Source organism: Drosophila teissieri, chromosome X, assembly GCF_016746235.2.
Source record: "Drosophila teissieri strain GT53w chromosome X, Prin_Dtei_1.1, whole genome shotgun sequence".
NCBI classification, from domain to species: Eukaryota; Metazoa; Arthropoda; class Insecta; order Diptera; family Drosophilidae; genus Drosophila; species Drosophila teissieri.
This window is the reverse complement of record NC_053034.1, coordinates 2,241,225-2,268,210: the sequence shown is the minus strand read 5'-3', so window position 1 is coordinate 2,268,210 and position 26,986 is coordinate 2,241,225. Positions and strand designations below refer to the sequence as shown.

Below are 26,986 nucleotides of genomic sequence, written 5' to 3'. Positions count from 1 at the left end.
GTTACATTTAGAGCTCCGCCGACACTGGGCACACTATATTGTTGTTGCTCGACGAGGAAATACTATTAGTATTTTATTTTTCGTTCATCCTAAAAGTTTAAGTGGACGAGACGAGCGGCGGCCCACTCGACCCCTAACCGAAATTCAGAAGTGTATTGTTTTGGCCGAGAACAGTTTGTCAGGGAACTTTATTTCATTTACGCTCCAAAGCGGCAAAAGTAGCATTTCCAAATACGAATATAATATAAATTCAAATTGTAATAGAAATAGAAATATAAAAGCCATAAGCTGAAGTTAACGAGACGAGACAACAATTCGATTCGGCGGTTTTTGTTTTTTTTGCCAGTGTGTGTTTGTGCTACGCTGTGAGTGTGCATTACGTGCATTAGTGTGTGTGTCCGGTGCTCCTGTTGTTCTTGTTGCTGTTGTTATAGCTTATTGTTGTTCTTGCTGTTCTTGTTGTTGTTGCTGCTCGCAAGGCACAAGGCACAAAAACATAGAAACACACAGACAAACACGCAGATCGCTCACACAATTGCGAATATTTAGAAAAGCAAAGCATATATGTGACAACAAACGCCAGGGAAAAACTGAAAATCCGAGCAAAGGAGACAAACCAAAAAAACCAATTGAGAAATTCAAGCAGCTGAAGCAGCAGCAACATGGACCTAATCAATAAGTTCAGCAATGCATTCTGGAGTACGCAAATCTGGCTGCCGCCGAACACAACCTGGGCGGACATTGCGCCCGGCTCGCGACCAGATGTGGTGCACGCCAACTACAAGGACCTCATTTGGCCCATTCCATTTGCCGCTGTCGTCATGCTGGTCCGCTATACGCTGGAGCGGTAAGTTTCCCATTTTCCCCCTTTCCTGTTTCCATTTCCCACTGCTCACTTCCCGACTCCCTTTCCATTCTTGCCATTCCCGGCAACTCGATTCCATTCCGCCTGTCTTTAACCCCATTCATACGGCTTTCCCTCGCTCTCTCCCGCTTCCGCTCTTTTTCTCTCTCTCCGACTGACTCTCCTTTCCATTAAGTAAGCCCACCGCCCACGTTTGTTGCACCATGTACAGTAAACTTTATTCATAATTCCTTCTTTTCGTCATTTCATTTCATTTTATTTTTTTTTCGACAAACATAACCTCACGTGGAAACGCCCAACATTCTGCAAGCGTACGAATATGTGTGTGTTTGTGTGTGTGTGAAACAGCATTTCTTTGTTTGTGTGTGGCTTGTGCGGCATACACGCGTTTCGGTTGCTGCAACTCGAAGTTTTCCCTTTCCAAGCGACGCCGGCTGCAGTTTCGAGCCCAGCCGGCAACGAATTTCCCACAAAATATCAGCCCCACTCCACTTACAACTTCCTACTAATTGTTTAGTCAAAGGGAAAACATACATGTATGTTTATTTGTATGTATGTATTTGTTTATAGTCGGCACCATCAGCTCCATGCGGTTTTTTTTTCATGGTTGTATGGATGTATGCACCGCTAACGAATTGGGTACAAATCAGGCACAGTGGTGCATATAGTTAAACAATCGGCCAGTGCTAGAAAGTATTTTATTTTACTTATCATTAAAGGGTTTTCTTGAATACACCAAAAAGCTAAGTTCTATAAATCTCATACATATAACCAGATTAGCCTTAACTTAGATTTATGTTTGGGAACGACCTCGGTGGAAATTCAAAGCTGATATTTATTGACTTGTCAATCTGCGGCGATAAGAAAGCCATGTTATTTCTAACTTTTGCTAGACTTCAAGGAAAGCAGTGCTCCAATTGTATCGCATAGTGCGATAACTGAGGCCCTTACAAGCAAACTCATTATTCACTTCCAAGGCAAATGTTCATAAATGTTTTTTTTTCATTTAGCTAATAATACCCAATTATATCCAATACCCAGTCTCACAGTTAACATCTGCTTACTTGAAAATACTATAAAATGCGGCATTTCCATGCCTGTTGACCCACTGTGCGCTGGGGCAAGAGCATTTTGGCCGCTTTTCAGGCCAATTAACCGGCGCGTCGTTTGGCTTTAACTATGTGGCTGTGAATAGGCGAACGAGCAGCAGTTCGCGTGCACTGGCATTTGCATGTGGAGAAGTTGTTTTTATCATATTTTGCAATGTTTTCGGTGCCCTTAATTTGACATAAGTGGCGAGCGGCTAGTCCAGCGTACTGCACTCTGGTCCAAACTCTGAACATCTGCCAGTTACTTGGCTAAAATAATGACAAATTCACAAATATTTTAACTTGACCGCAGCTGTGGGTTCAACTTATAGAATTTCAACTGTGGCTCTTGTTTTCATTCCATTTTCAGCTCTTTTTTCGGCGGCTTGTTTGCATTCTCGTTTGAAATTGAGACAAAAACCAAATCTGTTTCATGGCGGACCACTTTGGTTTTTGTTTTTTTCGTATTTCTGCCTTTGCTTCTTAAACGAGAATTGGTCTTCAAGGCCGAATTGGGTTTTTTTATTTTCCTGCTCTTCCATTAAGATTCGTTTAATGGCAAAAGTCGCCGCGGAATCGATTGGTGGAGACTCTCCCAAAGTGCCATCCCATCCGTGGTGGGCATAGTTGGAGCCACCTTGGACAGCACCACCGCCACCACTAGCACCACCGCGCCACTCCAAGCCGATAAGATTTGCGCCAAGATTTACGTATAAAACCTGATAACAGTGCTCAGTGCCTCGATTGTTTTACGGCGAACTCTCGAATGACTGTTTCCATTTCCCCATTTGGTGGGTGTGTGTGTGTGTGGTTGTGTGGGTACAGCAGGGGCGTGGTCAAGGGGGGCAGGTGTGTCATTAACATTTATTTAGGTCAAAAGAGTGCAAAAGGGCTTGAATGTTAACCATCGTTACATATTTCGCAAGCTTAGAACGCGAATTCTTTATTTTTTCGTATTTGTACGTATATATGTATGAGTGTATGTAGCCTGGGCCAAAACCAGCAAGGCGAGGATTTGGACAAATTGCTCATTGGGGATTAACCATAGCTCTGCCATGTGTTTGTTTAAAATAAAGATAAGTAACTAACTTAGAGTCACTCCGCCCCCATCGTGTGCTTTTTATGTACTATCTTGGTCCGTGATTCGTCAACCGTTTTTCCTTTTGCAGGCCTGGCCAAAAGCACTTGGCCCGCCAGTGAGTCATTGACTCGAGAAGTTTTTCCAAATATGTGCGCACTTTATGGCCCGATTGGCGCTTCCCTTATGGCCACCATCCATACTATGCCATACTATCCGCCACTACTAATGCCACAAACAAAAGCACAAAAGCACGCTTTGGAATGTGGTGTGCCATGGATTGGGGTTTATGTTTCTGTTTATGTTTATGCTGCGGGGGGAGGAAAGAACAAGTGAGAGACACTTGCTAAAACAATTCATACAGCTGGGGGCAAGTGATTAGAGCTCGTCCACTTGTCCGTCATTTCAATTTCAAGTTGAAATGAAGAAGACGGCGAAGAGAAAGTTTTATTTTCGTTCTTATTCAAATTTAGATAAGATAGTTGTATCTCCCGATGATAAATTGTATCTATTAATGGCATAATTCAATTTTTGCATCTAGTTTCTTTCGACTGGTGGTATTCGAATCTTTTATTAAAGTATATTGCAAATCCATAGAGCTAATCATCGTCGAAATCCCACCTGGTTGTTCCATAACCTTTTCAGATCGAACACTTAGATAGAGCTCAAGTGGGTTTTATGAGTGCTAGTTAGATGGGCGCAGCTGTGTGTGGGGCATGTACTATTTGTCCGCATTTATGCTGAAGCTTTTGTGATACGTAATCGCCAAGAGGCGACCCTCGAGCTCAGCGCTCTAGTGCGATAAAATTTCAGGTTAATTATTTTAATGGCTCACATGCACACAGCAATCGGGGAAATGTGTATACATGCATATACATATATTCAAATATACACACTAAATCGCCGGCCAATGGGCAATTGCCAGCTGCACGACCATTTCTCCGTCTTTTCTTCTTTTTAAACCTCTTAACTTTGGATTGGCAATAGTGTTTCCAGGAACAATAATCCCAGAAACCGATCCCCAAACCCGTTTCCGTAAGTTTTCCACACTTTACCTCGGTCACTCGAATTGCTTATCGTGCCGATTGCCCAATGGTTAGTGAAAAAAAACCGAAAAAAACGAAAAAAATAAAACGTCAAATGCCATAAAACCGAAAAAGAATAGAATAAAAAAACGCACGTGCTTCACGCACCAGCTGAGTATGGGAATGGGAATGAGGAGTTCTAACTGGTCAGGTGGTACTCCACTTCAGGGGAGGGCGGACTTTTGATGCCGGTGCAATTCGTTCAATGTCCAATTAGCACCTCTCATTCTTCTCTTGAAAAGAGTATGAACTAGTTTTTATGAAATATGGCTAATATCACTGAAACTAGTATTGCTCTATGCTTTGTAAGGATCCTAAAAAAATATATCTGCGTACTTATCTCCAAGTATCTTATTTAAGAATATAAAGTGCACTTTTAAGTGCACTGTTCTTGAAATTTCATTCATTAACACTAGCGAATATTTCCACTAAAAGATTATGAATTTGGTTACCAACAAGTGTAGTTTATGCCAAAGAAAATATTAGTATTTAATTTACAAGCCGCAGATTGTCGAATTGGTCATAAAGCAAATTGAAATAGGGCATGTTTTAGAGATTAAAATCGGCGATAGGTATATTTGAGCACGGCGATCAATTAGTCGCTGACTAATGGCACCTATGCTAAATTCCAAGTTCCATCTGGCAATTGGTGGCCATGAGTCAGACCCATGTCGGACCACATATAGGATATGGCATAGGCATAGCCGCAGTATTCACTTGCGCTAATCTCACAATCGTTGGCTTGCCTTTGCGTGTTGAATTATCGCTGACAAGCGCAAATAATTCGCCAAACAACCGGCGACATATATGCATTATATTATATTTATATATATCTATATACATATATGCATATGAATATAATATTCTGTATGGCTTGACCGCCGAAATTTTAGTTGTGCCGGCGATAAGAGCCGAATAATTGCCAGTGCATTGCACTTTGGGCGCGATTTGTGCACATTGCCTAAATGAAATTTAATAAATGCGTTCAAATAATGGTGGGCTCTTATCGCAAACTGTCATCGCGTTGCAGCTCAATCAAAACACACTCATTATTCGCACGAAACCCAACGAATTTGTGGCGTTTAACGTATGGCCTTTAAGCGGGTGGTCCAAAGTTTCCAATCAAATGGCTAGAAATTATGTCTTACGAAATTTCCCTTGCAGATCTTAGTTTTTATTATTCTTTATTACTACATCGTTTCTTTGCTTAAATGTGGCTACCACTTACAGTGCGAAATAGTTAATATTTAAATTGCATATTCTAGGGCACTTTTTGGTTAATTTCATGAAATAATTGGTACAATAACTAATGGTGCTCCATGATATAACTTTATTTGCATAACCATAACATTAATCCCTGAACTGCGGCAACAGCCAACGTTGCTGGGTCTTTGCGTCCTTCGAGTCCGCTTGCACCTCGTTCAGCACCAGGAATAGCTCGTGGTCCAACTGCAGCTGGGTGCGAAGAAACTCGAGGAACTCTTGCTCGGTGCCCAGGCACTTTGGCTCCCGCAGCTTGGAGTCCAGGTTGTAGTAGCTGCCGTTCAAGCGACGCAGTGCCAGCCAGTGGCGCATCTGGAAGGGCAGTGGGATGTAGTAGCCCAGGCTCATCTGGGCCGGCACATTGAGGATGAAGCCGAAAATGGCGCTCAAATTGAGGCAGTGTGGATCCCGCCGGCGGTCGAACCACACCGCCTCGCAATTCCGCTGCTGCAGGGCGTACATGATCACATTCACGTCGTAGTTGCCCCAGCCGATCCACGAACGATGCGGATTCAGCCAGTTGCGCGGGGTCAGTGTGGTGCAGTAGTCGTCCAGTTCAGATTTGGAGAACGTGTCGGGGCCCTGGAACAGGTTGTTCAGGGCGTGGAGGCCGCAAAGGTGGCGTGTCTGTCGCTCATGGTAGATTCCATGTGGCATCATCGTGGTGTTCCCGTTTCCGTTCCCATTTCCATTCCCGTTGCCGTTGCCACAGTCATCCGCCAGAGAATTCCCGAGTGTTCGAGCACTGGGAGATTCCATTTCGGAGCGGAGCAGTGTGTGGTGACAGTATCCAGTGGGTGAATTAGCTCCAAACAGACGGGGAGCTCGAAATGGTCACTAGATGAAGTGGCTTTTTGTTGTTTACAAGTTCGAGGATAGTAGTTTATAGCGATGATACAGCAATAGCGATGGCACAAGGTATCGATATGCGTGCGAAATTTTAGCCATGCACCGGTGTGCATATCGATGTTTTGGCAATGGTATTTTTTTTTAATTTTGCTACAAGTTTTTTAACTTGCCGATTACATTTAACAGGAAGCAAAGATATTTCTCTCATGCTGTATCAATCTTTTCTAATATATTTCTATGCTCGCTTAGAAATAGAAGCCTACCAAGGAATTTGTAGTTTTTAACTAGTGAAACGTACCCACAGAAGCACTTGATGAATATTTCATTAGAAATTATGATTTGTATGACCTTTGTTCAATTGATAACAAAAACTTGCAGTGTGCGTCATTAATGACGCACTCCCAGGCGTATTTTCGATAAAACTTGAATAGACCAATTTATTTTTACACGCCCCAACACGCACTTCTTGTTCAAGAAGCCTCCCAATTACAGGGTTTACTCCCTATAAGCATTACTTGTCAACGAACCAGGGGAATATACGTTTACATACATAAATCAATATTCGACATCGAATGCGGGTCAATTAAATCCTTCTTGGTGCGTTAATTCAATTACGCACTACTTGAACTTGAACTGAGCCCAGATTTGGCATTAATTCGAATTAATTGTTATTTGTCGATTGTAATAATAGAAAATCTGATATTTCCGCGTTTCTTCTTGGGCTGCGTGCCCCATGTGCTCTGCCTACGAAATGAGAAGGGGTTACTTTGGCAACCACTTGGAATTCCAATCGTAGTAGAGCCATGCGATCTCCACATCTCGTGGGCATGGCAGTCAGTCGACCATTTTCGATTTCATTGGCAAATTAACTTCCGAAACGGGATATACTCTATATGCTCGCCAGTCTGGCGTGGTGTCCAGCTTTGGACGAGCTAATTACCCATTCATGTGGGCGTGCGGGCAGACCAAAAACCCATCCCAAAATCCCCACCGCCATCCACATCCCAAATCCCAGTTGCCATGCCTCACACGTGCCAGACGTTGGGGCGACGACAGGTGTGTGTGCAAAATAAATATAAATATAAATAAAATAAAATAAAATCATAAACAGATACAGATACAGAAACTTAAAATCCAGAAACGTTTCCGCCATGGGTGTACGTACCTACATGCATAATTAGTGATGTTGTCAAGCCCAATGGAACTTTTTATTGGATATGTTGTCAGGTCTCAACGTTAGCAATTCCATTGCCAAGATTACAATAGTTCCTGAATTGAATGCCATCCATTTGAATAAAATGGGTGCGTTTTCTTGTAAATTTCTTATGCAATATTGGCAAGTTCATATGGAAAGCCAACATTATCTGGTCACAGTTTATCTATCTACCATAAACTTTAAAACCTATGCCTCCAACTAACTGCTTTATCTACTCATAAAGCGTTTAAAAATAGCACTTTCTAATCGAAATCACAATATTACTTGCAGTTTCTGGATATCGCCCGTAGGCAAATCACTGGGCATACGTAGTTCTAGACCTAAGAAAGCGGCAAATGTTCCTATTTTGGAGAAGGCATATGCCAAGTCGACGCGGTTGGACAAGAAATCGGTAAGTTAAAGCCTACCATCAATCCCTGCCAGATGACTGAACATGGAACTTCTGATGCCTCTTTCAGCTGGGCACGCTCTCCAAGCAGACGGATATGAGCGAGCGCCAAATCGAGCGCTGGTGGCGTCTACGAAGGGCCCAGGATAAACCGTCGACACTTGTCAAGTTCTGCGAGAACACCTGGCGCTGCATCTACTATCTGTACAGCTTCATCTTTGGCGTGATCGTGCTGTGGGACAAGCCGTGGTTCTGGGATGTGAAGAGCTGCTGGTACGGCTACCCGCATCAGGTGAGCATTTCAACTCTTCGATTACTCGTTGAAAGCAGGGTCTTACATACTTACATACTACAATACATGTTCTATCGCTTGCAGTCGATCAGCAATGATATCTGGTGGTACTACATGATTTCGATGTCCTTCTACTGGTCCCTCACGGGCACCCAGTTCTTCGATGTGAAACGCAAGGACTTCTGGCAGATGTTCATCCATCACATGGTCACCCTGCTGCTGATGTCGCTCAGCTGGGTGTGCAATCTGCATCGCGTCGGTTCGCTTGTCCTGGTCGTTCACGATTGTGCCGACATCTTTTTGGAGGCTGCCAAACTCACCAAATATGCCAACTATCAGAAGCTGTGCGATGCGATCTTTGCCATCTTCACAGTGGTCTGGATTGTGACGCGTCTGGGCTTCTATCCACGCATCATTTACAGGTGAGTAGTGGCCAGCGCCAAAACCCTCTTTTGGTTTAAATGATCCCAATCCAAACTGACATGCTCTTCCATGCCAACCATCCTGTTAACCCGGCAGCTCATCTGTGGAAGCACCGCGCATTCTGCCCATGTTCCCAGCCTACTACATCTTCAACTCATTGCTTCTGATGCTGCTCGTTCTACACGTGATCTGGACATACATGATCCTCAAGATCGTTGTTGACTCTCTGCAGAAGGGTCTGGTAAGTGTGGAGGCATCTGGCCATCAAGCTATTATCCTCTTAACTGTGCTGTTTATCTCCGTAACCTACCATTTATCTTTAATTCTTTAAGTAGTTTAAATAGCCTATGTAGACTGCAAACAGAATTTGATTGTATTTTGAAAACACACTCATCCAATTTCCATTTCATTGCAGATGTCCGGTGACATACGTTCCAGTGATAGTGAGGATCTCACAGACAGTTCGGAGAATGCACGTCTGGCCAATGGCTCGGCGCGCTCCAAGAACAAGTCGAACAGCGGTGCCTCTTTGGCTGCAGGATCTGCCGGAGAAGCAGGAGCAGGAGCTGGCGCTGTCACCCAGCGCAAGACCAACAATGCCAACAACCACACGACCGAGGCGGCAGGAGGAGCTGCGACAACGGCAGCCAAGTAGGATGGGATGCGGGTGACTGGGGGCGAATGGAGCGAGGAGGAGCCGGTGGCCACCGGCAGCTGAGACACCAGTACCACTAGTAGTGGGCACACTTCCCGACGGGCAGGCGCAACAACAACAGCAAACAAACAAAATCCACATACACCCCGAACACACACCACACACACACACACACGCAAACACACGCATGTACGCACACACAAACAAACACACACACGCATACAAAAAACCAAACCAGTTCAGAACGTTTTTATGTTAATTATTATTTTTTTATATATAAATCGTTTTTAAGGTTAACAAAAAAGAAACAAAACGAAAACCAAAAGAAATTTCAATAAATGCGAGAAAATTGATGTGTAACGATCCACTTGTACATCGTTATTGATTACAATTACTATAACTATATGCCTCACAGTTTTTTTTTTTGTTGTTGTTTGTCTTGCTTAACCAAAAACAAAAGAAGAGAAGAAAAAACCGTTAAATATAACCATTTAAACGTAATGCTAAAGTTAAGTTATTTTACCAAACGAAACGGAAGATAGCACAGTGGGACTAAACCAAAATCGCTTAGGCAAGAATTCAATAAACGAAGAGTAAAGAAAAAAATGAATAGTAGTCAAAACTATTGTAAATACTGTACTTGTATGTTTCCCATATAAATAAATTTATGCAAAACAAATTACAAGACCCAATCAAAGTGTTTCGAAAAAAAGCGGGACGGCACCATCCTGGTTTCCATTGAGTAAATATTAAACGGTTGAGTAAAAAATAATCCTTGTGTTTATTTTGTCTCGCCTCAATTTGTATGAACTACAAGCTAGTTTCTATACATCGCTTCAAAATAGAAATGCATAGTAAAATTACAAAAACGCCTTATAATCGCTTTCTGTATAAGTTCTATTAATGTACAAACTAGAATTAGAACTGATAGGATGAACATTTTGCGAAATCGTTTTATATTTATTGAGACAAATAGTTCCATAAAAAGATTATGACCAATGTCAAGTTATACCGAAGCATTTCAATCATTTCAAATCCTATTTAAAATTCATTTAATTTCGTCTTGTAAGAATTTGAAGTTTATATTGTGACTACTAAATGAAAATAAAATGGTGATTTAAACATCTCCCAAAAGGGTTTTCGGGCGTTAAATGCATATAAGGACGAAGAGTAGAAGTCTTAACATATCCCAGAGCATTCTTCATTAATAAATCCTATTAAAGTTTATTTTCTCTCGTCCAAATTGGTATACACTACACGCTAGATTTTTAGTACTGGTAGCCGTCGGGTTGATAGGGTCGTGCGAAGGGCGTGGGAGCGAAGGGCACGGGCGGCGGACGCCAGTTGGTGGGCGGCGGTCTGGGAGGAGGAGCTGGCATGCCCGGCGGTGCCCAGGCATTTGGCTGCATCATGCGTGGCGGCGGCGGAATGCCCATTGCTGGCGGCAGAGGCGGCTGTCCGCCGGCCATCGGTGGCAGCGGTGGCGGCGGTATCGTGGCTGGGAATGGAGCAGGCTGGGGAACGGGAGGCGGCGGTGCTATCATGCCCATGTTGTTATTTGAAACGGGCACCACCGGTGGCGGTGGCGCCATCATTGGTGGTGGCATCATCTGGCCCGGCATCTGGGGCATCATATTCTGCACAGGTGCATCGGCGAACAATTGATGCGGCCGGTCTGCATGGGCCGATGGATTCTGGGCGGCCAGCAGACGCTCCGCAGCTGAGCCGTGACGCTCGCCCTTGTGATCCTTCTTGAAGGCATAGGACACGGAAATGGGACGGTTGCACAGGTACTGGCCGTTCATGGCGTCCATCGCCGCATCGCTGGCCTCGAAGCTGGCAAAGTTGATGAAGGCGAAGCTCTTTGACTTGCCCGTCTCCGGATCTCGCATAATCTTCGGCGTCTGCAGAATAACACCAAAGGCGGAGAACGTATCGTACAGCAGCTTCTCGTCTACCTCCACGTCCAAGTTGCCAATGAAGATGTTGGCGCCGACGTCCAGATTCTTCTGATGCGCCGACGCCTTGTTCACGCGAATGGGCTTGCCATAGAGTTTGATCATGTTCATGATCTTTATTGCATAGTCGGCATCCTCCTCGCTGAGGAACTCGACGAATCCGTAGCCCTGGTGCATTTGAGTGACCCGATCCTTGGGCATGTGTACATTCACTGCAAGCATGACGATTAGGGAGCTGGTGGGGATTATACATGTGTGACTAGACTTACCCACTGGTCCTGCCTGCACAAACAGCTCCCAGAGCAGCGTTTCCGACACCTTGTCGTCCAGACCGCCGGCATAGATGGTGGCATCTGTGGAGGGAACAGAAAAAGCGGGTTTAGGCGTTTCCCAACTGGGGGCAAGTGCTCAGTGGAGGTCAAACCCACCTTGGTTGCGTTCAGCAATTGGACCGGCCGCCATTTCGGAGCTATTTTTATAAACAAAACCAAAAACTAATTTTCGGCGTTTTCAACATGCAAAAATGCTCACAACACAACCCTGAATATCGCAGCAGGCTATCGATACAACAAATCGATATTAATTCTGGCCATCCCAATTATAGTTTCGATTAGCAATCAAAATCGATAGAATAATAAATGTAAATATATACAAAAGGAATCTATTAATTGGTATTGGGCTTTAAATAAATAAAACTAAATAGTGGCGATGCGAAAATGTAATGGTATCATTTAAGCTAACAAATTTAACTCTTCATTACAAAAAACATATTTATCTAATTTATTTGATAATCTAATCTAAAATATAATGAAGAAAACTTGTTCGGTTAATTCGAGTTAGCTTATTTGAATAATAAGGTATTGTTCAACCGATGTTTCGCCTCCCATGCCGTGCCATCCCTAATATCGATAGTTCGATTGGCCGCGCTGGCCAAGAACCCAACTCTAATTTTTATGTAATGTCACTTTGTTGTCGTTTGTTACAAGAAGCAAGGAAAATTCGTGCTAGAAACCAAAGAACCAAGCCCCCAATATCCGTGCGCTGTGATGTGATAATCAACTGTGTGTAAATTATGAATTGTCATCAGATTTTGAGCGGCGCCTGCAATGCGGGCGACCGGTGCTTCGCCATTGGCTCCGTGGAAGGAATACCATTTACAGTAAGCGTAGAGCCATCTCAATCCGAATCCGGATCGAATTGGGTGAAAATCGTTGGCGGAATGAGCACCATCAGCCGCCCAACCATCCGGACACGCCCCCCAAATCGTTCGATTAGCCTGAATACATTTTTTTAGCACAATCCCAATACGTTTCCAATTGGAAACGGGGCATCATCATCATCATCGTCGCCGTCGTCGTCATTCCAACCAGAACCGATCGCAGCACGTCTTTAATGTTTTTATTTACATATTTGCGTGTGTGTGGTGTGCGTGTGTGCGGTGTGTGTGTGTGTGTGTGAATGTGTGTTTGAATTATATATCGTTTTTTATGCCACACTTGGTGGTCAATTAAAAAATCAAATGCAAATGATGAGATAGAGAACTTTTCGTGTTTGCTGGCGCTGTGCAAAAATTCGATAACAACAAAGTGTGCAGCTCGTGTGTGTGGCACAACAAATACAACACAATGTTTGTTTTCACCTGCATTTACATACCTGGCCAGCAATTAATTACATTTTTTATTTTTTTAAGGTCAAGTGCTAGCAGTAAACAAGCCGCACGCTCACATGCGCCACTTGCAGTGAGAGTGTGTGCTTGAAAGTATATACATATGTATATATAGAAGTGTGAGTGAGTGTGTGTGTGTGTGTACCCTTCTATTGGTCAGGTGGCCTTTGATGCCCTAATTTCGCAGCTTGCAAGCTGCCCCTCCCCGCTCCCACACACCCTTTCTCCCCGCCAGCACCCCCCTCAACTCCTTTCGCCGACCCACGTCAATGGCAAATTGGAATTATAAACGGCCATAATAAAAAACGTGAGCACGCATTTATAATGTGCCTAATTCGATCCCTATACTATATAGTACCATATATTCAAAGCAATCTGGTCATTTTTGTATATTAACCCTTTTGCGTTAACCGGAAAAAGTTGGAGAGCCCATTTTGAACTTCGTTATGTCAACTTCGAGTTATAAACATTACCCATATAGAGACATGTGTACTATATGTGCTATATGTTCACCCAGAATGTTTATCCGATGTAGAGAACAAGGTCTGTGTTTTCCTGCAAACGCCAAGGAAGCATAATTAACTGCTGTGCACATTTCGCCAGTCTAATGAGAGGCCCCACGGGGCGTATGTGTACATTCTATATACTATATTCTACTATATTCTATTCTGTAATCAGCACCGCCGTTGACACAGTCCCCCGTTCACAGACGAACCGAACCAACACCCACCCACTGCCCGCCGCCTTGCGCCATATCATTTGCCATCATTTCAATTTGTTTAATTTCGAATGTTTGCATATGTATATATTTATTTAGTATACGGTCGGCGTGAACACAATACCCGGGCGCCACCTAGCGGGTGGAAGGGGAAACCAAAAAGAATAATAAACCTATTAAAATCGCATTTAAAGGAGAATTTTAATAGTATAGCTATACCGTAGCATCCGTTTTGATAATTTCCGTACAAAAGCCCAGGTTTTTCAGCAGAGAACATAAAGTAATCTTATCTGTGGGGAAACTAATGGGTTGGTAGGCGAAAAGCTGGGAAAACCCTCCACTAAAATAGTATCTTCGGTGTATATTTTAATAGTTAATAATCGCAGTTATGCGCATAAAGGCATCTAGCAGACTTCAAGTTAAGCTGACATTTGGGAATGGGAAAACAGAAAGTTAAAAATAAATGCCGACAGAAAAGCAGAGTAGTTGAACCATTTAATGTCCAAAAGTTAGCAGGTGACTAGTTTGTGACGAAGTTGGTAATACCCTTGTTCTTCTAAAATCATAGAGGATTCATTGAAAAGCAAAAGTTTTTTATTTCATTGTCGCGATAAGCAATTGCAACAAGATTCCCTATTTATATTCACCATTTATCGCGATTGGAACTAAATAGGGTATCCGTAATCTGCGGCATCAATGAGCCAATTATAAAGATAAAGCATGGTGACTCAACCCTTTACACCCTCAGTAATGCTACAGATCGTTAAGCGGTAAATACTTCCTAGATATTTAACTCATGTTAATAGTATTCGCACTATAAATAGTATACCCCACCCACCTGAACAGGGTATTCTAATTTCTGCCGACGATAATGAGCATATCAGCGACAGCTCAACAAATAAATCAAACACACTTTAGCTAACCAGGTAACCAAACATGATGTGGCAAGAGCTGTGTCAGCCAGCCTGATAAGCCAGTTAACTGGACAGTTGGGGTATTGTTATCGATATAAGGCTATATACTCGCCCTATATACACCTAGCCACTCGAAAACAAATAGCTGAGAAAGCACATAACGATCATATAACGCTTAGATTAATTGCAGTACTTACAAAACCCCCATTTTCTCCCTTTTCTCCCTTTTCCAGGCCTACGCCGCCGGCTGCAATGTGGTCATCCTGGCAAGCACCTTCGAGCGCGTCCAGATCATTCCGGGCGCCAACCATGGCTATGTCAAGATATCCGCCCTGGACTGCAGCACCGATACCGGAAAAATAGCAGCAGCCTATGAGAATAAAATTTGCATTTTTGAGCCCACGCCGGTGATTGAGTCCAGCAAACACAATACCCATTTTCTGGATTACAGGTGAGCTAGGAATGGCTTCAAGTAGCCTAAAGACATACTAACTTGTTTTCCAATTGCCCTCCCCCCACAGATGGGTGCAAACGGGCTCATTCACCAGCCACTCGAGCGTGGTGACCCTGTCCTGGAATCTGGAGGGCACTCGTCTCCTCACCGGCGGCACCAACATCCAGCTGTGGAAGAGCAAGTCACCCACTCACCAGCAGGAGGAGGAGCATACGGGTGAGCCAACTGCCCAACAGCCCATTTCTACATATATATGTGTGTTTGTGGCCAACTATCGATTTGCGTGGGCGGAGATGAATCACAAATGCAAATTGGTTGCAATGGGGTTTTTGTTTTTTACGTTTTTTCAATCGTTTTGATGTCGTCAGTGGGGTGTTTTCGTTACCGTTGACCGATTTTATAAAAGCAAGGTTTAAAAGCATGTAGCATTGCTCAAAAGTTTCTCTTACGTACTGTAGGATTTTATTTTTGGTTTTTAAGAACTCCATACGTTTATTTTCCTTTACTATTGGAGCAATATGCTCGGTTTTTTGTTTAGTCTATGTTCTGTTTATGCAAACCATCAGCGGATGATACTGAAACTCTGCTTGCTGAATTTCCATTTGTAATAATTTATTTGATATCAGCCCACTGGCAATGAAAAAGCTGGCATTGCATATATTTCTTGCCTTGCAAATACCTTGTTCAAGAATCGCCGTCTAATCAGTATCTGTTTTTCGAATAGGTGTCAAGTTCGAGATTGGCGAAAGCAAGGAGCCCAAGCAGTCAAGCAACGCCCAGTCGGAGGATGTGTCCACGTGGGAGAACATATGGAGCTGCCAGACGGCCATACCCATTTACCATATGGCATTTAGTCCGGACGGAACGCTTTTCGCCACCTGCGGACGCAACGATCGGCTGGTGAAGATCTGGTATGAGAACAAACAGGTCCTTTTCCCGGCCAAGGGTTCCTCCACCGCTGGAACGACGGCATCGGGTCGCCATGGAGTGGACGATGGCACCGGCTCCAGTTCTGGCGGAGAGCTGAACTTCACCTATGTGTACATCGCCCATCCGCGAGCCGTTTCCAATATTGTGTGGCGCAAGACGAGCAAGTACATGCCCAAGGGCTCGGTGGCCAACATGCTGGTGACGTCCTGTCTGGACAACATCTGTCGCATCTGGATCGAGACGGTGCTGCCGGATGATGGGATGGTGAACATGACCCAGTTCGATCCCATGGCCTCGCAGAACCCAAAGTTCCGTACGCATCGGCACAAGCATCGGTTCATGCAGCGGCTGAAGCACATGAAGACCTGCTTTCATATCCGTCGGCATATGAAGGCCGGAGCGAATGCCGGGACGGGTGCGGCCAGTGGAGGCGCTGCGAGTGGCGGAGGACCAGCCGGTGCAATGGGCGCCATGGGTAGCTCCCCGGCCAGCTATACAAACTATCTGGGACCAATACCCTCGCTACCATCCTCGTGCAGCGTACACGATTTTCACTCTTACGGATTCCAGGGATCGGGCGTTACACCCGGTATGCACTTCCACCTGGCCGCGTCGATAAATGCGGAAACGGACATCCCGCTGGTGCCATCGATGCAGACCAGCGATCCGGCCAACCAGAATGTCTTTATCCTGCACTGGCTGAACAACAAGGAGATGCATTTCACGCTGCAGGCGGAGGCCATACTTCAGGAGCTCACGAAGAAGGTGATCGACGAGGAGAACGGTCACGGGAACGCCTCCTCCGGCGGCGTCGATCTGCCGGACGATGCACACGGTTCCCATTCGCAGGCGCATGCGCACAAGAAGTACCTGCGCTCCTCCAAGTCGGTGTCCGTGGACGACAGCGGCGAGGAGTTCAGCCGGTATTCGCAGCACACGGCAGGCACGGGAATGGGTGGCGGAGGAGGCGTTGCCGGACTGCATCTGAACTCCATGTCCAACACGACGTCACAGAACTCGCTAAACAATGAGCCGGCCCATCCGATCACACAGCTGGTGGATTCGCTGGACAATAAGATCGAGTGCTTGTTGCGCGACTGGCACCAGAGTCCGGATCTGCTCTTCGCCATTCATCCGGTGGACGGGAGCTACCTAATCTGGGTTATCGAGTGGCTGGACGACTACTATCCCGGTTCGTTCAGGCAGGCGCAGGTCTCCTTCTCCACTCGTATTCCTTCGGCCTTCCCTCTGGGCGACGCCATGTCCATGTCCACCACGGTCAGCCTCTTCAACACGGGCACGCATCCGCTGGCCTTCCGCGACATAGCGAACAATGTGCGCAGCAAGGATGAGTTCCACAAGGGACACGCGGATGATTCCTCCCTGAAAAGCGACCAGCACTCGGGGCAGACCTTCGAGAGGCACGACGAAGAGCAGGAGGATGCTGCCGATGAGGAGGATGGCGACCGCGAAGGAGACGCAGATCAGGATGAGGCTGGTGGCGATCGCAGTGCTGCGGCTAGTGGAGTCGGAGGAGCAGAGCACAGCAGTAGCTCGCAAGATTCGGCTGCAACTGGGGCCAGTGCATTGCCACTGAACGTCTCTCCCTCGGTTTCCATGGTGACCAAGCACTCGAATGGAACCCTCAATCTCTGGCAGCTAACGTTCGCCTTCAAGACGAAGTTTACCCAAGTATTAAGCATTGGCCACGTGAGCCGTGCCTCCGGCCATCGGTTCCGGGTGAACGACATCACCTGTCACCCGGTGCTGCCGCTGCTCGTCTCCACCTCGCACCACAACCTGCCCGATTCGGAGGCCAAGTCGCCAATGTCACCGTTTGAGCAACCCCTGAGTGGTGGACTTACCCCGGGCGGAGGAACAGGAGCCGGTCCCTCTGGTGGTTCCAATGGAGATAAAGATGTATTTACGCCCACGGGCTTCTGTTCGGAGCTAATCCTCTGGCGTGTGGACTCCGTGGGACCGCTGTGCCATTCGGGCGGGGTCAGCGAGCTGGCTAGGATCAACTCGCCGGAGATCTCGGCCTTCAGCAATGTGGCCTGGATTCCCACCCTCCTGCCGAGCACCACACTGGGCAGCTACAGTAACTCTCCGTCCGCCTGCTTCGTGGCCAGCGATGGCGAGAACCTGCGCGTCTACCAGGCGGTGATCGATGCCCGCACCCTGTTGGCTGAGATCTCCTGCTCGGAGAACCTAAACACGTTGCACAAGTCGCATTCGCTGTCGTCGATGATCTCGAATGCTTCGTCCACGATGCGGGCCCAGCGATCGGCGCTGCACGACAAGCTCAAGGTTGTGTCCCAGCAGTCGACGGCGAGACCCGGTTGCATCTTGCAACTGGACGCCATCTCGGATGCCAAGCACGACTGGCAAAATACGCAGTTCCTGCACGTGTTCCAGGCGCAGTTGATTACTGGTGGCCAGCGAACGCCCCAGACGGATCCCCATGATCTGGAGGAGCCGCGTCTGAACGCACTGCTCGAGTCGGACATGGACGCCATTGTCGATTTGCAGCGGAATGCGGACTTCGAGGAGCCCTTCTACATTGTGAACATCGAGAAAACCCTGCGCGGCAGCACCATTCACATGTGGCGCATAGTCATTAGCTCGAAGCAGCAGAGCTCGTTCCTTTCCGAAACGGCCATGTATGTGCCCGATAGCAACCTCACCCAGGAGCCAGATGAGGACGGTGCCGGTGGTAATCCGAATCCCAGGCGAATGTCACAGGGAGCCGAAACGCTGACGGGAGCCGAGCACTTCGGTCCACAAGTAGAGGCGCCGCACATCTCGATTACCACAAAGAAGGTGTGTACCCAAGAGCTGCCTCTGCCCGAGGGCGTGGACGTCATCCACGCCTCTCCGGCCGCCGGTCACCTGAGCAGCTCCAGCATTTACCCAGCCTGCTTTGCGCCGTATATCATTGTGACCGCCTGCTCGGATTCCATATCGCGTTTCTGGAAGTGCGAGCCCATCGGTGATGAGGATGACCCGGATCCAGAGGGCGATGCCTATCACTGGAGCGAGTGGAAGATGTTCAGTCGCATTCAGCACTCGGCCATCGAGATTCCGGGCCAGCCGCTGAACATCAGTGCGGCCTATTCCGGCCGGATAGCCTGTGCCTACAAGTACGGCAAGAGTTTCACGCGACCCAACAAGGGACCCGATCCGGACTCGCGTTATGTGAACCTCTGCGTGGCCATCTACGAGTGCGAGAGCTCCGGCGGCAGTGAGTGGGTGCTGGAGGACACCATTCACCTGAAGAATGTCCATTTGCCGCGAATCAACATTGGTCATGGCATCGATCTGAGTTACCTGCACGACAGTCGGCTGCTGGCAAAGAAGCAACGACTGAACCAGGTCCTGCACACCTTCGCCCACGATTCGGAGAGCAGATCCCCACGGAGTGGCGAGACCACACCTGAGTTGGCCGTCAATAGGCAACCGTCGGCCGCTGCCTCAGGATTGCTAACTGTTCCCAGCTTCAGTACGCTGCAATCCCTGCGGAAGAGCATAGCCGAAAACGGGAACACCTGTCCGCTGACCCAGAAGCATCTAGTCCAACTGGACTGGGTGAGCAAGGAGGATGGTTCCCACATCCTAACCGTCGCGGTGGGCAGCAAAATACTGCTGTACACCCCTGTTAGCTCGGACATTGCCCAGGCGAACATCAAGGCGATGAAGGAGTCGCGTTCAGTGAATCGTCCCATCCTGCGAAAGGCCAGTTCCCTGGCGCAGCCCAACTTTGTGGACGAGATCCGTTGGATGAAGTTGCGCCAGATAGACCTACAGACCGCCGACGGTCTGCCGCCGCTGCCCATGCAGATCTCTTGGGTGCGCGATGGCATTCTAGTGGTGGCCATGGACTCCGAGATGCATGTCTACTCGCAGTGGAAGCCGCACTATTCCTCGCACTTCGCCGCTGCGGCTGCTGCTGGCGATGATGTACCGGATACCCGTAACCTTAGGGACGAGGATCTTCGCTCACTGGCCAATGAGTCCACACAGCTGCGGCTCAAGAACGTGGCATCCATGCCTCTTATAAGCAAAGTGAGCACGGCCAATTTGCAGCTGCTGTCGCACGACAAGAAGCGTCGTCTGGGCAACACCAGCATGGCCAACATGAACGGAGCCGGCGGCGCAGGAGCAGCTGGACCGTATGGCGGTGGCGCCGATGACGGTGGCAACGATGACTACATGACGGACTTCGGTCTGTTCCAGGCCTCTCGCATTGCCTGCCCAGTGCTGCCGCAATACCATCCCAAGCAGCTGATGGAGCTGCTCAACTGTGGAAAGATCCGTTGGGTGAAGGCCATCCTGGCGCATCTGGTGCGCTGCATGAGTGGCAACAGTTCGAGCACGGTTGGCCAGGACGATGATGGCTATGCTAGACAACGCAGCTGGTCGAGATCCCGCACCCTAAGCATTAGCTACACGGCGGATCAGAACATCCAGGCGGAGCATCGCGGCAGCACCACCCAAATTCCCGAGGAGCTGATGCTGGACTATGCGGAGATCAACTCGATTCCGCCATTACCCTTGTGGGTGCTCCTCAATGCGGATCGTGAAACGCCGGGTCAGAGCAACAACTATGCTGAGGGCGACAAGGACTACGACGAACTCTTCGACATGCACAACTCGGAGGACAACCTGGATGAGCTGCTGAGCGAGGGTGACGAGAAGAAGCGCCAGGAGCGCCGTCTCTCGCTGCCCGAGAAGCACTCCATTTCGCACTTTGGTCCGCGGCAGGGTCAGCTTCTATCGCGCCTGCTCACCCACACCCATTTGCCGGGACTCTCCTCGCTGGACCAGATGCATCTGCTGGCTTTGGCCGACACGGTGGCCACGTGCAATACGGACTTCTCCGACAAGTTTGCCGCCGATCAAGGCAAGTCGGGCGGAATGGCCGGTGGAGCGGCATCGGGAGCTGTTAAGGACGGCAGCACCAGTACTGACTCCCTGGATGATTGTGGCCTACGCTTTTTGTTGGCCATGAAACACTTCACCTACCTGCTGCGCTGCTTGCCGCTCCAGCAGCGGGCGCAGTTCCAGCGCCAGGGCGTGGGCACCTCCAACATCGTGTGGGCCTTCCATTCGGAGAGCGAGGAGGAGCTGCTGAACCTCATTCCCAGCTACACCAAAGGCGATCTCCGCTGGGCAACGCTGCGGGATCTGGGCGTCGGCTACTGGCTGAAGAACATCAACACTCTGCGGCGATGCGTGGAGAAGCTGGCCAAGTGTGCCTACCAGCAGAAGCAGGAGCCACTGGACGCGGCCATCTATTACCTGGCCATGAAGAAGAAGTCCCTGGTCTGGGGTCTGTTCCGGTCACGTCGGGACGAGAAGATGACCGCCTTCTTTGGCAACAACTTCGCCGAGGATCGCTGGCGCAAGGCGGCATTGAAGAATGCCTTTGTGCTGTTGGGCAAGCAGAGATTCGAGCACGCGGTGGCCTTCTTCCTGCTGGCCAATAGCCTCAATGATGCCATAGAGGTGTGCATGAACAAGCTGGAGGACTTCCAACTGGCACTGATCATAGCACGACTCTATGAGGGCGACGGCGAGGGCTGCTACTACCACCACTTGCTGCACGAGCACATTTTGGGCACGGATGCAGAGACCGGACGCTGTGATCTCAGCCGCGCCCATCCCGATCCTTTCCTGCGCTCGATGACCTACTGGACGATCAAGAAGTATCAGGAAAGCCTGAACACCCTGCTCCTGAACAACGTGGGCAGCCTGCACAGCAGCTACAGGGAGGAGGATCTACTGCGCCCCGAACCACAGGCCACAAACCCCAATGTCTTTAACTTCTACATCTATTTGCGCACCCATCCGCTGCTCATCCGGCAGAACATCGCCTTGTCGGCGCAGGAGAAACGCATTGCGCATGTGGTCTTGTCCGGTTTCAATTATGCCGGCGATGCTGCTCCCAGTGCCGTGGCCTGCGACAAACAGCTGCAGCTGGAGGACTCAATAACGCCCATCGAGCGGCAATTGTACTTCACCACCGCACATGGACACTTCAAGAGCGGCTGCCCGGCTCTGGCGCTCGAGGTGCTCAACAAGCTGCCCCAGAAGATCAGCGACGATTCCGGTGGCAGTGTGGCCGGTAGCCAGGCGCAGGAGCGTGCCCAGCAGAACAAGGAGGAGCTGATCAACACGGGAATCATGGACCAGTGGGGAGCAACTCCAGCCGCTGCGTCCAACACTGCGGATGCCTTTGACTGGGGCGCACCCGTGTCCAGCGAGCCGGAAGCCAAGTTCGAAATCAAATGGGATGATGAGGACGAGGAGGAAGACCCAGATCTGGAGCCGGACGAACCGGAGCTGGCCACCCCGCAGCCGCAGGCCTCTATCCTAGGCAGAGGCAAATCGAATGGCAACGATGGCACCAAGATGGACATTATGGCGCAGCAGCTTAAGTTCGTCGCCTGTCTGAAGATCCTCATGGAGGAGTTGTCCACGCTGGCCACCGGTTTCGAAGTGGATGGCGGTCAGTTGCGCTACCAGCTGTACATGTGGCTGGAACGGGAGGTGGAGGCGCTCAAGCAGCTGTGCAACTACTGCAGCCAAGCGGAGCAGTCGAGTCACGAATCGGGCGATGCTGATGCCGAGGCCAGGGACAAGGAGATGAACGCCAGCATCTATCCCAGCACGGAGCGACCTACGCTTCACGAGATCCTCATGCAGGACAAGCAGGACTTTGAGGCCAAGGTCATGCGGGCGGCCAAACGCAAGCGATGGCTCAAGGGTAAGCTCATCTGCGATACATCCTTTTGTACGTATCTAATGGAATGCCTTCTTCTCTAGCCAACGAAACCCTACTCCGCACACTGCTCAGTTATTGTTCCCTACATGGCGCCAGTGGCGGTGGCCTGGCATCCGTGCGCATGGAACTGGTGCTGCTTCTGCAGGAGCTGCAGCAAGAGAAGACCCAGCAGCAGCTACTGAGTCCGTTACCCTTCCCCACCACGTTGCCCCTGCTCAGCGCCTGTGTGGCGGGCAACAAGACGGTGATCGCTGATCCCATCAAGTACCTGCAGTCCCAGACGGTGGACATGCTGCAAAGCATCATTAAGGTGCTGCCCTTCCCGGGAATCGAGCCCAGTGCTTTGAGCGAGATCTTTGTGCTGCGCGATCTGGCCGTGGCGCTGTCATCCTGCATTTACCAGTCGCTCTGCGATTCTGAGAGCTTTGTGGTAAACAACTCGGCCTTCAACGGTTACCCCAGTCCGGGAATGGAGAATATAGCCAAAATAAACTCCTCGTTCGAGTGCAGCTATCTGGTGGGCAGCCGGAATGCCTATGGCCGCAGGCGCAAGTACTCCACGGATGAGCCGGCGGGCGTGTGCACCACTCCATCCAAGTGGCCGGGTGTAACCAATCTGCGTGCGCTTTTGGCGCGGGAGAAGGATGAGGATGTGCCCAAACTGAATGTGCTTCTGCTGGAGTCCTTTGTCTCTACCTATATGGCGCTCTTCATTTACTCGCTGTCCACCTGCGATAGTCGTTTGTTGTACCGCCTGAGTGGCCAGAGTTTCAACAACGAGACCTGGTCCACTCTTTTCGGCGGCGGCATGAAGAAGTTGCTCATTAAGCCCGCTGCTGCACCGCCTCCCACTCAAATGGTGACCGGAGGAGCAGTGGCAGGAGCTGGTGGAGCAAGTGGCGGTACTGGTTCCACATCGGAAGAGCCGGCGGATGAGAATAGCGTTTGGAACACGGTCACTTCCATTACGAAACAACGCATGAAACTGAACATGAAAATCCTAGGCAGCTTCAGCCAGAACAGCACTTCAAGCAACATGAAGGAGGACAAGCCGACGTACCGAGAGCAGTTCATGCCACCGGAGACGTCCATGCTCTCCTACTTCCTCACCAAACCGCCCACAACCGGTAGGTATTTGAGTCTTCACGTAATTGGTAGCTAAGTAACATGGCTAATCCCTTTTAGAATGCGATGATTACGACACGGACGACTCGCATGAGTCGGACAACGAGGAGGAGGAGGAGGACGACGATGATGTGAATGTGAGCCGATCGCAGCTAAAGGCCAAGGATAACACGGAGCACACTAATCCCACGTCGTACTCGTGGAGTATCCTGCGCCTGGCGCTCATCAAGATCAGCACGCACAAGATCCAGGAGCTGGTCAAGGTGGCCGGCATCGAACTGCAGGGTAGTTGTAACATTTCATCCATCCACTCGCCATCATCCACTAAGTGTTCCCTCCTATATTGTCCACCCGTTTCGTGCAGATTTGCCTGTGATCAGTCCACTCTCCCACGAGGTGCTGAGGACCCTCAATCGCTGGCAGGACTTTGCCCTGAGCGACCTAATAGCCCGTGGGCCACCGTCCCGAAATTATATACCAGGATGCTATGCGGAGAGCGGCATTAACGGATTGGCCATCCACAAGTACCGCTCGCTCCTAAACAAGGACAACACTCCATTCGTTTCCGGTTCATCGGCTGGACCCATCCGGCGACTGTGGAACTATCTGGTGCGCCAGGAGCCTGCCCAGGAGGTCTTCATTAAGAGCATCTTTGGCAAGAACATGGAGCCCAGCACGCGGGTATCGCACCACACCCACAACGACAACGAGACGGATGAGGGTGAGTCGCTTAACAGTCTGTGTTTATGGTTACGTTAATAATCCTTTCTGTGCAGGTCAATCCCATTCGACCAACGAGAATACCGACCACATCCGCATTATTCACAAGGATCACGAGTCTATATTGTCCTTCTGCTTAAAGAACAACAGCTCCTCGATGATTGCCTTTGCAAATCCGCGTGAGATCCAGGAGTTCGACATCTCACTGCTGCTGGAGTCCCCGAATTGGTACGAGGACGAGTGCGACTACGATATGATGAACCTGTCCAAGGACGCGGACACCAACAGCTCGTCCTTCCTGATCATTCAAACGCAGGAGCAGTAAGTCAAGCTAAAACAAATTGCATCATGCGGAATTTTTCAATGGTTTTTATGTGCAGAAACCAATTTGGAGGTAGCAGCAATGCCTACAGCGAGTCCAATGCCAGCACACAAAGTGCTTCGCAATCGGGACGCGGCACATCCATGGTGGATAATCCTCGCAATCATTTTGTGATTAAATGCAATGACGGCGTTCATTCTAAACAGGTGCTGCGCCACAAGGTGGACAATGTGAAGCGCATGAGCGCCCATCCGCTGATGCCGCTGTATCTCACTGGAGGTCAGGACGGATCCGTGCAGATCTGGGAGTGGGGTCACCAGCAGCCCGTCTGCTCGCCCCGTACCTCGGGTACCTTTGCCAAGGTGACGCGGTGCCGCTTCTCGGAGCAGGGCAATAAGTTCGGCATCGGTGACGGCGACGGAAAGCTCAGTCTCTGGCAGGCGGGCATCGCCTCACAGAACAATCGTTCGTTTATAGTGAGTTGGCACATGATCGGGCTCCATCCGTGACCCTAATCCCTCCTAATCCATGCCCTCTAACTTTGCAGAGCTATCAGTGCCACAACAAGGCGTTGTCGGATTTCGTGTTCCTCGGCTCGTGCAGTCTCCTGGCTAGCGGTGAGTTGTGATGTGGTAACACCGCCTGTCCCCAAAAGAGCCCCCTTTACATTGCATCTCTTTCGCAGCTGGTCAAAGTTCCGAGAACAAGAACATCAACATCTGGGACACATTGCTGCCCCACAAGAAGTCCTGTGTATCGGGTATGTTTGATGTTAGCCAATGCCATGGGGTTTGTAATGTCTAAGGGAATCCTTTACAGCCTTCACCTGCCACGACCAAGGCTCGTCCTGTCTGGTGTTTGCTCCGCAGCACCAGGTGCTCATCTCGTGCGGCAAACGCGGCGACGTTTGCGTCTTCGATGTGAGACAACGTACGCTGCGCCATCGCTATCAGGTGAGTTATTGGCATACAAATCGGTTTAAACGATTGGTAATCCTGTTTAATTCCTCGACAGGCCCATGATAGCACCATCAAGTGCATTGCTCTGGATCCGCACGAGGAGTTCTTTGTCACTGGCTCCATTGAGGGTGACATTAAGGTGGGTTTCTGTGGCGTAGCAACTTTTGGCGACCTGTTTATTAATCCGTGTTTATCCGGCAGATCTGGGACATGAATCAGTTCATGCTGATCAATACGTTCCCGCATGAGCATGCCAAGAACGGGTTCTTCAAGCACACTGGCCAGGGCGTCAGCCAGGTGTACGTGGATGCCTTCGGGCGGCTCTTCTCGTGCGGCTCCGATGGCTGCATGAAGGTCCGTCTGCTGGTGGAGAAGGACAACATTGTCCACTCCGTGTATTGAAAGCTGTATTCTATCCGTTACATTTCTGGCGCGAATCCAGCCGGTTTCCGTGCCCAAATCGGTGTCCATTTGCCGCAGCCAAGTCCGTGTTTCTGCTCCCGTGCTCGTCTGTTTTTATGTGTGCCGCGGCAAAAGGGACGCGATGCGAGTGTCCTACGATATGTGTATTCTTTGTTAATCGTTGATTATTGTAACATTTTTAATTGTATTTCAATTTCCTACACGTACAGTTATACAACTATATATATATATATTTTATTGCTACTTTTATTTGCATAATGTATTGTTTATATTTTTTTTTGCCCGTTTCCGATTTGCTATTTAATGTTTTTCCAAACGACGAAACAAAAAACGAAACTTGTGTCTGACTCGATTCGCTTGATTCGTTTCATGTTCTTTGAGTATTTCCTAAACAGACTATATACTATACACTACTATACAGATACAAGATATATATATATATACAAACATATATTATATACATCTATTATATGCTTTAAATCAATTAATTATTATTATACGATATACAAGACATTCGACAGTATGGTAATTGATATGCTTACGAATATATATTACGATCTATGTCTTTGTGTTGAGCTTTGTGCAAAAATTTGTCTGTTGTTGAATCAATCAAGATATATGTATACCTAAAACGAAACTAAATGAATTAACTAAAAATAAATAAAGTGCAAAATGAATAAAAAAAATTATTTAAACCAATAGCCGAGCGTTGTCTTTTTCTGCTGTGGAATCTGAAACAGTCCAAACAGGATGTGCTTTACCATATTTGAATCCATCCATTTGCCCACTAATATACACATCAAATTCA

The 26,986-nt window shown here is 48.4% G+C and overlaps 4 protein-coding genes across 5 annotated transcripts; 2 read left to right on the top strand and 2 right to left on the bottom strand.

Annotated features, from left to right (window-relative positions):
- The first annotated feature begins 12 nt into the window (after positions 1 to 12).
- Positions 13 to 9,894, top strand: LOC122624197 (ceramide synthase 6). Its single transcript, XM_043803668.1, has 6 exons — positions 13 to 847; positions 7,715 to 7,835; positions 7,903 to 8,124; positions 8,209 to 8,546; positions 8,644 to 8,788; positions 8,963 to 9,894. Exons 1-6 carry the CDS (start codon positions 663 to 665, stop codon positions 9,200 to 9,202), a joined length of 1,251 nt encoding a protein of 416 aa, XP_043659603.1. The 5' UTR covers positions 13 to 662; the 3' UTR covers positions 9,203 to 9,894.
- LOC122624199 (josephin-like protein) lies at positions 5,314 to 6,275 on the bottom strand. Its single transcript, XM_043803671.1, has one exon. It carries the CDS (start codon positions 6,136 to 6,138, stop codon positions 5,467 to 5,469), a length of 672 nt encoding a protein of 223 aa, XP_043659606.1. The 5' UTR covers positions 6,139 to 6,275; the 3' UTR covers positions 5,314 to 5,466.
- A 505-nt stretch (positions 9,895 to 10,399) lies between the features above and the next one.
- Positions 10,400 to 11,727, bottom strand: LOC122624198 (splicing factor 3B subunit 4). 2 transcript variants are annotated; one of them, XM_043803670.1, is made up of 3 exons: positions 11,589 to 11,727; positions 11,430 to 11,513; positions 10,400 to 11,372 (listed from the first exon to the last, which is right to left on the bottom strand). In XM_043803670.1, exons 1-3 carry the CDS (start codon positions 11,620 to 11,622, stop codon positions 10,471 to 10,473), a joined length of 1,020 nt encoding a protein of 339 aa, XP_043659605.1. In that variant the 5' UTR covers positions 11,623 to 11,727; the 3' UTR covers positions 10,400 to 10,470. The 2 variants fall into 2 exon arrangements, with proteins under 2 accessions (XP_043659605.1, XP_043659604.1); XM_043803669.1 differs by having other exon boundaries at positions 10,400 to 11,513.
- A 370-nt stretch (positions 11,728 to 12,097) lies between these two features.
- On the top strand, positions 12,098 to 26,856 carry LOC122625169 (dmX-like protein 2). The gene is made up of 15 exons (XM_043805121.1): positions 12,098 to 12,319; positions 14,692 to 14,909; positions 14,980 to 15,128; positions 15,637 to 22,611; positions 22,671 to 23,756; positions 23,815 to 24,039; positions 24,119 to 24,475; positions 24,531 to 24,795; positions 24,855 to 24,942; positions 25,003 to 25,272; positions 25,344 to 25,413; positions 25,482 to 25,556; positions 25,616 to 25,749; positions 25,811 to 25,894; positions 25,957 to 26,856. The coding sequence occupies exons 1-15, from the start codon at positions 12,233 to 12,235 to the stop codon at positions 26,155 to 26,157; spliced, it is 10,284 nt and encodes a 3,427-aa protein (XP_043661056.1). The 5' UTR covers positions 12,098 to 12,232; the 3' UTR covers positions 26,158 to 26,856.
- Positions 26,857 to 26,986: the final 130 nt, after the last annotated feature.

Excerpts from the sequence above, each read along its gene's own strand:
- LOC122624197 (XM_043803668.1), top strand. The coding sequence starts at position 663 with ATGGACCTAATCAATAAGTTCAGCAATGCATTCTGGAGTACGCAAATC. Across the intron at positions 8,547-8,643 it reads TATCCACGCATCATTTACAG|CTCATCTGTGGAAGCACCGC; the intron begins GTGAGTAGTGGC and ends TTAACCCGGCAG. Across the intron at positions 8,789-8,962 it reads ACTCTCTGCAGAAGGGTCTG|ATGTCCGGTGACATACGTTC; the intron begins GTAAGTGTGGAG and ends ATTTCATTGCAG.
- LOC122624199 (XM_043803671.1), bottom strand. The coding sequence starts at position 6,138 with ATGGAATCTCCCAGTGCTCGAACACTCGGGAATTCTCTGGCGGATGAC.
- LOC122624198 (XM_043803669.1), bottom strand. The coding sequence starts at position 11,622 with ATGGCGGCCGGTCCAATTGCTGAACGCAACCAAG. Across the intron at positions 11,514-11,588 it reads AATTGCTGAACGCAACCAAG|ATGCCACCATCTATGCCGGC; the intron begins GTGGGTTTGACC and ends TTCCCTCCACAG.
- LOC122625169 (XM_043805121.1), top strand. The coding sequence starts at position 12,233 with ATGAATTGTCATCAGATTTTGAGCGGCGCCTGCAATGCGGGCGACCGG. Across the intron at positions 25,273-25,343 it reads AGAACAATCGTTCGTTTATA|AGCTATCAGTGCCACAACAA; the intron begins GTGAGTTGGCAC and ends CTAACTTTGCAG. Across the intron at positions 25,557-25,615 it reads CAAGAAGTCCTGTGTATCGG|CCTTCACCTGCCACGACCAA; the intron begins GTATGTTTGATG and ends AATCCTTTACAG.